Raw genomic sequence first — 12,489 nt, 5'->3', positions numbered from 1 at the left:
GTAGGTTCTTCAAATAGTCCGCCTCAGATACGTAGTAAATTGGCTTCAAAATCCTCCAAATTGCCCACCGAGAGCTCATTACTTCAGCTTTTCGCACAAGCAGGTACTTGCAGAGGAACTCTTTGCCCTTCTACAGGCCCATGCAGTCAAAACCGTTCCACCAGGGGAAGAAGGGCAAGGATTCTATTCCAGGTACTTCCTTGTGCAAAAGAAGACAGGGATGCACCCTATCCTAGACCTAAGGGCCCTGAACAAGTTTCTGGTCAAAGAAAAGTGCAGGATATTTTCCCTGGGCACCCTCAGGATTTTATAAACCTCAATCATATCCCCCTCAGTTGTCTTCATTTTCAAGCTGAAGAGCCCTAATGTCTTTAGCCTTTTCTCATATGGGAACAGTTCCTTCCCCTCTATCATTTTGGTAGCTCTTTTTTGAACCTTTTCTTATTCTGCTATATCATTTTTGAGATTTATCCCTAAAATTTATCCCTAAAATCAGGTGTGGTACCGGAAGATTGGAGGGTGGCCAATGTAACGCCGATTTTTAAAAAGGGTTCCAGAGGAGATCCGGGAAATTATAGAGCAGTGAGTCTGACGTCGGTGCCGGGAAAATGGTGGAGGCTATTAAGAATAAAATTACGGAGCACGTACAAAAGCATGGGCTGCTGAGACAAAGTCAGCACGGATTTAGTGAAGGGAAGTATTGCCTCACAAATCTACTGCATTTTTTCGAGGGGGTGAACAAGCATGTGGACAAAGGGGAGCCGGTGGATATTGTAAATCTAGATTTTCAGAAGGCGTTTGACAAAGTGCCTCATGAAAGACTCCAAAGGAAACTGGAGAGTCATGGGATCGGAGGCAGTGTATTATTATGGATTAAGAGCTGGTTAAAAGACAGGAAGCAGAGAGTAGGGTTGAATGGTCAGTATTCTCAATGGAGAAGGGTAGTTTGTGGGGTCCCTCAGGGGTCTGTGCTGGGACCGCTGCTTTTTAACATATTTATAAATGACCTTGAGATGGGAGTAACTAGTGAGGTAATTAAATTCGCAGATGACATCAAGTTATCCAGGGTCGTCTCGTCGCGGGAGGAGTGTGAAAGATTACAAGAGGACCTCGTGAGACTGGGGGATTGGATGTCCAAATGGCAGATGAAGTTCAGCGTTGACAAGTGCAAAGTGATGCACGTGGGAAGGAGGAACCCGAATTACGGCTATGTCATGCAAGGTTCTGCTTTAGGAGTTACGGACCGAGAAAGGGATCTGGGAGTCATCGTGGATAGAACGTTGAAATCTTCCGCTCAATGTGCTGCGGCGGCTAAGAAGGCGAACAGAATGTTGAGTATTATTAGAAAAGGGATGGAAAACAAGCATGAGGATGTTATAATGCCGTTATATCGCTCCATGGTGCGACCGCACCTGGAGTATTGTGTTCAGTTCTGGTCGCCTCATCTCAAAAAAGATATAAAGGAATTGGAGAAGGTGCAGAGAAGGGCGACAAAAATGATAAAAGGGATGGGACGACTACCTTATGAGGAGAGGTTAAGACGGCTAGGACTCTTTAGCCTGGAGAAAAGGCGGCTGAGGGGTGATATGATAGAGGTCTACAAAATAATGAGTGGGGTAGAGCGGACAGATGTGAAGCGTTTGTTTACGCTTTCTAACAATAATAGAACTAGGGGACACAAGATGAAATTAGAATGTGGTAGGTTTAAAACAAATTGGAGAAAGTTTTTCTTTACTCAGCGTGAGGTTAGACTTTGAAACTCATTGCCGGAGAAGGTAGTGATGGCAGCTGGCCTTGCTGAGTTTAAAGGGGGTCTGGACAGATTCCTGAAGTAAAAGTCCATTGATAGTTATTAAATTTTGGGTTTTTGGCAGATTCTTGGGGCCTGGATTGGCCGCTGTCGGAGACAGAGTGCTGGGCTTGATGGACCTTTGGTCTTTTCCCAGCATGGCAGTGCTTATGTACTTATGTACTTATATGGTGACCAGAATTGAATGCAATACTCAAGATGAAGTGGAGCAATACAGAGGCATTATAATAATCTTGGTCTTATTTTGCATCCCTTTCCTAATAATTGCTAGCATCCTGTTTGCTTTTTTGGCTGCTGCTGCACACTGGGCAAAAGATTTCAGTGTATTGTTTACAATGACACATAGATCTTTTTCTTGAGTGCTGACTCTAAGGTGGGCTCTAGCATCAGGTAACTATGATTTGGATTATTCTTCCCAATGTGCATCACTTTGCATTTATCCACATTAAATTTCATCTGCCATTTGGATGCCCAGTCTTCCAGTTTGCTAAGGTCTTCCTGCAATTTTTCACAATCCGCATGTGTTTAGACAACTTTAATAGTTTTGTGTCATCTGCAAATTTAATCACTTCACTTATCGTTCCGTTTTTCAGATCATTTATAAATATGTTAAATAGCACTGATCCCAGTACAGATCCCTATGGCACTCCACTATTCACCCTCCTCCTTTGAGAAAAATGGCCATTTAACCCTCTGTTTTCTGTGCAATAACCAATTCTTAATCCACAGAAGGACATTGCCTCCTATCCCGTGACTTTTTAATTTACTTGCGTTTCTCACGAGGAACTTTGTCAAAAGCTTTCTGAAAATCTAGATACACTACATCAACCGGCTCACCTACATCCACATCTTTATTTACACCTTCAAAGTAATCTGTGGTGTTATCCTTTTGTTTTGGACTGCATTGTTCATCCAGTCTGTGGTTCTCTTCTGCTGGTCAGCAATAGTGCTGTTTTGTTGGAGTTGGCTTTTTTCTTTTAAGTGAAGCTCTTTCTATAGTGATGCATGATTGCCTTTCAGCTGGCCCCTGGGAAGACTGCTGGTGTTCCCAGACTTAAAGTAGGTCTTCTAATTGGCAGTACAGTGAGGTACCTTCCTACCACTTGAGACACCCACAAGCAGAAACAAAATATGACTTTGTATGCCTCTTAAAATGAAACAGAAAAAAGTAAATGAATTGACTTCTCTTTGTTAAAATTCAGTCTCAGCATTCTAATGGCACCTTATGTTTTTAATGCAACTTCTCTTGCTGTTTCATCGATGTAGTAGGTTACAAGAAAATCCAGCTAGAATTAGCACTAAACATACTGTAACCTGGGTCACTAATTGTTGCAACGGGATGCAATGGCTTTTCTGAGATGTCCTTTCGGCTTTGGAGCAAGGATTTCCTATGTCATAAAAGGCCCTGTGTTTTCTTGGGAGGGAAAGGGGAGAGAAGGTCCATAGCATCTAACATTTCACCTACAGCTCTATATACTAAAGGAGGATATATATATATAATGTGGTGTCTGGAAGTTATTTTGTTATGTCAATGCTGTGAATAAAAGCTTTGGAAAATTAAAAAAAAATACATAAATTGTTCTGTAATCCACAAAAACAATCATGCCAAAATAGGGAATTTATCTGTGATTTTCTGTAATACAGCAATCTAACACAGATATTAAAACATTACTGCAACATACCGTACATGTGAAAAATATTAAAATCAGACCTTGTAACTGTTAGGCCTGATTGCTGCAAGTTTATTTTGTATTGTTTCACTTGTTCGATACAGTGTGTTTGGTGTCTGGTAGACTTTAAATGAAAGCAGAATAAATCAGAAATGTTTACAGTATTCTGGTGGTATTACCTTTTCATTTTTTTGAGTGATAATAGTTGAGATTATGGATTTTAGGTGTAGTGTTGTGGCCTTAGTTTGGGTACCAGAATATTTATAAATTTGATTTATTTTCCTTTTTCACGCAGAATTCTGAAAGTAAGGGATTTGTTTAGTCTTTTAGTACCCTTTTTTCTTGGTGTTAGATGTAAACAGATTTTAGAGATGTCTTTCTGCTTTCAGGTACCACATTTTTGGCTTTCGCTTCCTTTGGAACTGCACAGGTCTTCTAGTTATTTCTCCTTTAAAGACCGATCTGTTTAAATGGCTTATGATCATTCTCTTTTTTTTCTGGTTATAATTTCTTTTTGTGAAATCGCTTTGAACCTCTGTTAAGAGGGAGTTAGCAGTATACAAGAAATACATCACATCACACAGTAGAACAAGAATGAAAGAATAATATATTGGTTCCAGGCCTCTTCGGGCAAGATGAGCCTTCAGTTTTTAAAGAAATTGTTGGGGGTGGGGGGAGGGAGAGAAAAAGGTGCAGGTTTCAGCTGAAACTGACTGTGTGTTATGTTCTCTTTAAATTTAGAATTGGTTCCAGCTTGGAACTCAAGCCTACAGGCCCAGAAGTGTTGTGTCTTCTACTGCCAATCCTGTGGGGATAACATAATGAAAGAACGGTAAGGAACCCAACAATACGCCAGCTGAATTTCATTAACATAGTAACATTAGATGACGGCAGAAAAAGACCTGCACGGTCCATCCAGTCTGCCCAACAAGACAAACTCATATGTGCTAGTTTTTGTGTATATCTTACCTTGATTTGTAACTGTCATTTTCAGGGCACAGACCGTATAAGTCTGCCCAGCACTATCCCCGCCTCCCAACCACCAGCCCCGCCTCCCACCACCGGCTCTGGCACAGACCATATAAGTCTGCCCAGCACTATCCCCGCCTCCCAACCACCAGCCCCGCCTTCCACCACCAGCTCTGCCACCCAATCTCGGCTAAGCTCCTGAGGATCCATTTCTTCTGAACAGGATTCATTTATGTTTATCCCACGCATGTTTGAATTCCATTACCGTTTTCCTCTCCACCACCTCTCGCGGGAGGGCATTCCAAGCATCCACCACTCTCTCCGTGAAAAAATACTTCCTGACATTTTTTTTGAGTCTGCCCCCCTTCAATCTCATTTCATGCTCTCTATTCTGCTGCCTTAAAGAACAGGAGCAAAATTGTGAATATTTGAGGGGCCTACCTCCTGAAAGATGCTCAAGTGAAAATGTAAACTTTGTTCTGTATCAGCACAGCTCTACCTTCGCATGTGTATGCACAGGCACACAAAATATAACTGGAAAAAGTTTTCTTCTTACATCTTTCTGAACACTTTCATATGGAATTGCTTAAATAACAGCTCTATCAAATGTCAGCAAGGTGGCGGCTAGGGATGTGCATTCATTTGAAATGATATGGGAAATGTCGACGACACTTCCCATATTGTTTCATGATGTTTTCAGCACAAAATGAACCCAGATAAAGGAAAAGAAAAATCAAACAAAGCGAAAGTTTCCATAAAAGACATAGGAAACTAAACAAAACAAAAACATTTGTACTGTACACCCCTAATGACTGCTACCCAATAGGGTATAAAAAGAACCAAGAACACAAATACATACTGTCCACATTGATAAAAAGATGACGCCTATCAGCCCTACAGCTAATGATGATGGTAGTAATTCTAAGAAATTTTTAGGCAAAGAAGACGCTGCTGGTAAATCTCTTGCATGCCCTGCAGCAGGCAACAATGTTATAGACTTTGCATGATAAAAAGACTTTCATTAGGATTATGCTCTGGGGTTCTTCTTCTGACACTGTGCACTAAATAATTTTTATGGTGGAGCTTATCTGTATTTTAAACTTGGGGAGGGAATGAAGGATACAGTTGCACATATGGCTCTTGGCTTTTGCTTGAAAACCTACAAATGCCAGACTCAGATATCTATCTGCTGCTATAAAAAGGCCTTTAAATACCGACATTGCTAGAGAAAAATGTTTGTACAGGTGTCACCTTTCACATGTACATTAATGATTGAAAAGCACATAACCCCCAGTGCAGTCTGTGTGGCATGAAAACACCAGGTAATGTTGGGGTCTGTGCATCTGTCTTTTAATTTAGCGATTCTTTGCTGCAACATAGCCTTCAGATCAGATACATTATCGGGTAGCTCTTCTTTGCTAGCAGTCGTCTCCTCCATCTGGGGAAAGGCAAAACTTAAACAGACCAGTAGTGCAATTTATGTGGTTAAGTTATTGAAAGAAGTCAGAATGCTAGGAGGAGGGTCGTGGGTATAAATGGGGTCCAGGAAGGAGGCATGGTAAAAAACAAAGCATCGAGAATGGAAAAAATTAAAAAAATTAAAAAAGCACCCTGAAGGGTGTAAGATAAAAATAGGCTTAATAATAAAAAAACAAAATATGATACATCTGAATTGCAGCAAGGCATATTCAGAAGGCAATGCCAGAAAAAGGTTCCTTGAAAAAGACAAATGAAAAAAAACATTCAAAAGTGCAGACACCAGTGATTGACCTTCACATAGAGTTTAAGTAACCCTTTTCAATCAGACAAAGAAGTAGGAAGAAGCATATCGCTTCAAGACAAATCCACCACGCGGCAAGAGTTAGTTGAAGCAAGGTGTTAGTTAAATACACAAAGCATGAATTCCAGGACCGTTGCACCCAAATAATCTACACCAGTTTGTCTCACAATCACTCGCAGTGAAAGACAGACAGATAAAAAAAACAATAGTTGGGGTTATTGTGATTACCTGTTGTAAATAGAAAGGAATTAAAAAGTGGAGTGCATAATTTTCCTTATTCATGTCCGAAAGCTTCACCAATTCTCTGTTCAAGAATACTACAAATTGTATGATCAGCGCAAAATGCTCCCCCAAATGGCCAGTTCAAGGGAGTATTTCTCGCGTTTTTTCCATATAACGGATAATGGTTAGTAAATATGTCTTCTTTCTTAGACAAGGAAATAATGAAAAGCTTTCAGATGTCACACATATCATAGAGAGATTTCAAAAATGAAGGCTTTATATTCATAAAAAACTAAAGAAGTAAATGTCACATCAATTTAAACAGCTTAATAGTTAAAGCAGAAAACATTTTAACAATGAGCAATATACAGCTTTTATTTAAAAGGGATCTCGTATAAAGTAAAATGGCATAAATAAGTCAGTTCAGGTATGTATATAAAAAAACATAAAATGAATATCCTCTGGGGATCGCTCATCCCTGCAGTTGATAAGAACTCCCCAGGGAAGGTATGCATAAAAGCAAATAATTAACTTGCTGACTCAGTTAGGTCATTTGTATGGTACCATAAATATACACTTGAAATTAAACCAGGAGAAATATAAAATAAAAACATGTTACCTGCAATAGAAACAGAAACATCACACCAACACATATACAGAGAAATGGTTTCTGGATACTAAATGAGGAGCTGAGTACTATGAGTAACTGTGAACTACAAAATCAGATCGGGTTCGGAATACGCCTAGTCATTATGGACGGGTGGGGTGGGCGATTTTGATTTCTGGGCCAATGTTGAACTGGCAGAAGACATTTAGATGCATAATGTCCAATTTGACGGCAACGGAAACATGTCACACTAGCACGGCGATAGGGACTAGATTGGGAATCCTGGTTTCCAGCTTTAAGGCCTCTGCGATTGTCAGCATACCTGAATTGGGGGTTATGTTTTTCATAATCTGGCAAATCAGGGTAAACACGAGGGCAAGTAGTAGGTGAACTGGAACTAAGGATAACAGGGTACCTAGTGCCATGAGGAGAGGAAAGCAAATATAGGGTGGACGGGGTGCTAGAACTAGAAGGTGTGGAGGGGCTGATCTTAGAGGACATCTTAGCCTTCAAATCAGCAATCTGCAACATTGTGAGATTCCTGTGCAAAACCTGGTCCCGGCGGACCTCTCTTTGCATATTCTCAATTAGTTGCCTACAATAGTGAAGGACATGTTCCCGAACCTGTGGCCATTCCATGTGTTGTAAACCTATCGTCTTATCTAGGTTCTTCCTGACCTTAGAGGGTAAGGTCTGTTTAAGTAAGTAATAGAATACAGGGAGAGCATTGTCTGAGTCAAATCTTTCCTCAATCTCATCATGAAACAACTGCTGCATCCTAATTAGGTAAGCTTCAATCAGTTCTGACCCCACCTCCCATCGTTGTGAAGTGATGACGGAGAAATCTTTCTGGGCAGGGAAGGAAGTACGTATCTCTTGAAACAATTTTTCTTTAATCACTGTCAAGGGGGCACTATCATACTGATTCTCAGTCACAAGTTCAGCATAGCCTGCTTGTGTGAACAAATCAGTGATGCTAGCATGGGCGGTCCTGCCCAATATGGCCTTCATATTTCCTACTGAAAGAGCTGTCCCTAGAGTGGCCTGTTGTAGTTTTAGTAGCCACTTGTTCCCTCCTTTAGTAATATTCGGGAGTCGCAGAACAAGGTCATTCAGTTCAGTTGCAGACAGGGGAGTAGTAATATACTCTGTATGAGGAAGACCAGCTGACATTCTATTCAGCAGGGGGAAAAGATTTGCAGCTCGGGAAAAGTTTAGCACCCTCTCCCCAGGAGGGGGTGGTGTGAGGGTGATCATATTGATTAAAATATCCAATGGTGGAATTTCAGCAATGATCTAGAACGTAGGTAGATAACTGTGGGCTAGAGCAAATATACATGAAACCCAGGCCTAGAACCAGTGGTTTGAAGCCATAAGTTAAGGACGGGACAAAATAAGTATCAGTGATAGTTGTATAGTTGTATAATAGTGAAAATAAATTATATAATAATTTTTTTCAGAGCCGCTATAGAACCCGATTTTGAACACAGTCCTAGGACCAAGGTTTCAGAGAATACAGTAGAATTATGAAAAGAGCTAGGGGCGGTACGCCAATAGTTTACAAGAGCATGCGATACTCACGTGTCTTCTATTATACTCAAATTCTGTGTAGGAGGTCTAAAATATAAATGATCAGTCGGCATAAAGATCTACATACTAGTCGACATACAGAGGAGAGGTATAGATAATTCATATTAAGATAAAGGTAAAGATAAGAATATACGCTAGTGTGTATGCAACTATGTATAAATACTGCCTTCCAGGGTAAGCCTCTGGTCAAGAGCCAAATAAGCGCCTCATCAACCACTCTAGTCAAGAGCCCACTAAACGCTTCATCAACCACCAGGAGCCAAAATACACGCATCCCCGGTGCCAGGAGCCACAATACACGCTCACTGGTAGAGCCCTAAATCAGGGAGTGCACCCATCAAGGGATTCAAGTACCCGTGAAAAAGGTACAGTGAATCCGGAAGGCAGTAACCCAATGAGTTTTCACGTGCTAGGAGCCTTAAACGCATCAAAAACGCATCAACTGTGACAAGAACCCTAAACGCTTCAACCAGCTCCCACTGGGTTTTCAATTAATCAAACTATAAATTTACGACCTCTGATTAGACTAGCTAGTAGGAAACGGTACAGAGGCGTCCCTCAGGAGTACCGGTGCTACAGGTTCTAGCCTAATTGGAAAAGAGGCAAGTGTTATAGACTGGGGGGCCGGGCACACCCTGAAAACTGGGTGGTATTAATGGCCCAATCCCTAACAATTTAGGTACCGTCATCCATCCAAGGGACAAAAATTTTGCCCCGTAGAGGGGTGTAAGCCCTTCCCCTTACCTTTCGCCGGGCATCGGTACGTAAGCCAATGGTTCTAGCGTAACACAAATAGGAATGAGAGTAAGGGTATAGTATGTATCAGGGAAGAGTCCCTAAAATATACTTCAGAAAAGGAAAAGAGGGGTGGGTGTGGATCATTAAAAGGAGTTTAGCCTGTAACAGGAAAAAAACTTTTGGGCACCTTATGGGCGGCGGCCGATCCAGAAGACTTTAAGGATCCAGCCACGAAATAAAAATAAAGTGTACATATTATATGGAAAAAACTGGGCCTACCTAATTTGTAATGTAAGGCCAAAATAAGCTGTAAGGGTAGGTTGGGAGCTGTATATGGCATTTAAATATAGACTTTAAACAAGACATGAAACTACTACATACTATAATAAGAGGAACAGGGGAGAACCATATATATAACTGGAACACCGATTTCAACAAAAGGCAAGAAAATGTATATTAACAAAGACATTATAACATGTGTAGTCCGGAGCTATAGCCCTAGAATAAATGAAATAAAGTTAAATACATATTAAATGCTTTTGGGGCGGGTACCGGATAGGTTGGAAGTAGCATCTAAACAGGAAAATATAAGAGAAGCATGTAATTCAATAAATTGTCAAACAGGACGCCAAAATCGTGGTGCAAAGATGACAAGTTAATACCTATAAATATGACAAATTACACTCAGAAAAGGAACATAGTAAATAAAATAAACCCAAATGCAATGGCAGGAGGCTGTTGTGCTTAAACAGGTGAAAGGGAAAAAAACAAATTAAAACATGTGATTCTTACACCAAGAACTTCTAATGATTCGCTTTACCGGATAAAACCGCATGAGCGTCGGCATCGGGCGCCTTAACCCGGCGTTCGGTTCATCCCGCAGCGCCAGTTCTGCTTACCAAAAGTGGCCCAATGGGCGCTCGCGTTCCACGCCCGGCTCCAAGCCAGCGAGCCGGGCTTCTTACCCATTTAAAGTTTGAGAATAGGTTGAGATCGTTTCGGCCCCAAGACCTCTACCCTTCTTTTTGAATCATCTAACTCGTAAGTCCTGCTGGCCTCCTGCAGCTGAGGGCTCAACCCTTGGTGAATGGTAGTCATCGTAGGTGAAGATTCCATATCTATTGGCGATAAATGGCGACGCATTGCCCTCCATACATCAATAATTGAACATTTACCATCATCTCTAAATTTTAATTGTTTTTCTCTTTTGTTCCATATACTTTACCATTGTTATTTGATCATGTCTTTCTAAAAATTACCAATCTGTCTCGCACATTATGCAAGCCAGAAGTGGGGATATATTATGCAAATCCCAATTCCAAATCCCAATTCCAAATCCCAATTCCAATTTTTTTTTATTTAATTTTAAGTTGATGGTACAATAAAGACATGGAAAGATCCCAATTTGTACACCACAAGTACATCTTCAAGATCTATCCTGGCCCAAATGATGTTAGATCCCTTCCTTCAGCAAGCCAGCCTGAAAACCCAGCCCTGTTGGATCTTCCAGAACTCCGTCCAGATTCTTCAACGCTTCCACCGTCTCGACCATGTTCGATGAAAGAAACTTTTTGAACTGATACTTAATTTGAGAACTACTGTTGCTGTTTATGGACATTATAGATTCATATTATGTTTTATTTTCAGTTTAGCAGCAATCCTGTCTAGATATTGAAAAGGTTTTATTTTTATTTTCCTATTATTTCCTTTAATTGTTCTAATTGTTTTTCCACGAGTTTCCCCGTCATTTCTGTTTATGTAATTTAAATTGAAGTTGATATTGCTCAGATACAAGGGTAAAATCAAACCCTAATACTGGCTAAGATATCATAATGTAGATGTAAACCCTGTTAGTATCAACCTGTTATGCAATTGTTTAACTTTGGTGTAGGCTTACTTGAGCTGCATGTCTTTCTGTAGGTTTGACTAAGCTCCAAGAGGGGTAACGGATATATACAATGCTTCCCATACTTCCAGGTCATTATGCATATGTCAAGATCCATGCATGACCTTGGTTAATATAAATTTTCCTAGGATTGACCATTTTTGCTGTATGAGGCAACCTCATACTTGCTATCCACTTATTAGTGCTCATGATTGGATACCAATGATGAGTACTGGTAAGGTCCAGGAATCCCGACCTGTTTAAGGATTCTGAATACCTACAACCTTAAACAGCCTGCAATCAGAGTACTATTTGTTGAGCCCATAACAATGCTTAATCAAAACCATTATTCCTTCCAAGGACCACTGAGACAGATACATTGGATACAATAGAAGCCATAGAAAGACCTGAAAGTGTTTATTAGTATGATCCACCTGAAATTGCTATTACCCGCATACCTATATTTCATGAGATTTTGTAAATGAGCTCATGGATTAGTCCCATTCATAAAAACATTTCTCGCTACAGGTTTGAGTAAGTCTCAACCGAAAACTAAACAAATTGTACCAGTTGATCTTAAGACTCAGATAATTTTATGGCCTCATAGAATACCTTCTGGAATGGATGGTGCCAAGGTACGTTAACCCTGGTGTCACCCTATGGGATAGGGTGAAGAGGGGAATGTTAATATATGGCCTAGCTTTAAGGCTACCACTGGAATAGTGATGGCCAAAGCTATGCAGCCGAAAACAACTGAAAAAGTACTGATTAGGCCAAACAACAAGTAAATGATTTAATATTTGAGAATCTGCAAAGAGCAGGTCTGAATAATGACTTCTGACAAAAATTGGTACAATTTTTAAATCAAATATAGCATCTGTAATGAAAGATCAGATGAATAAAATGGAGCTTATTAGTTTTGGTATACAATGATACAGAGGTAATACAGAGTTCATGAGAAAGGTATGAAAAGTATTGCAGCCGGAAGATGAGAAACTGTTATCTCAACGCTTCCCAAAACATGTTGATAATTAGCAGTAGCTGAGAACGGAAGGAGGTGGGCACATCAGATAGCAGATCGCATGGGAAAGTATGATCTCAGAAAGTGAGAAAGATTAGGAGCAAGGTTTCTCACCATTCACTTCTATGGAGAGGATAGAGTATAAAAGATGGCAGATTTTGGCTTAGTTTGAGAGTCCTCTCCAAAGCTTCTGTCAG

The 12,489-nt window shown here is 40.4% G+C and overlaps 1 protein-coding gene across 2 annotated transcripts in view; it reads left to right on the top strand.

The window, feature by feature from the left end:
- UBE3D (ubiquitin protein ligase E3D) overlaps window positions 1–12,489 on the top strand; it is a 192,063-nt gene that overhangs the window by 25,853 nt on the left and 153,721 nt on the right. For both annotated transcript variants that reach the window (XM_030199073.1, XM_030199074.1), the window contains exon 3: window positions 4,222–4,312. In XM_030199073.1, coding sequence (XP_030054933.1) covers window positions 4,222–4,312 — 91 coding nt within the window. The remainder of the gene's footprint in view (window positions 1–4,221; window positions 4,313–12,489) is intronic.

Source organism: Microcaecilia unicolor, chromosome 3, assembly GCF_901765095.1.
Source record: "Microcaecilia unicolor chromosome 3, aMicUni1.1, whole genome shotgun sequence".
NCBI lineage: Eukaryota > Metazoa > Chordata > Amphibia > Gymnophiona > Siphonopidae > Microcaecilia > Microcaecilia unicolor.
This window is presented reverse-complemented; position numbering and strand designations above follow the sequence as displayed.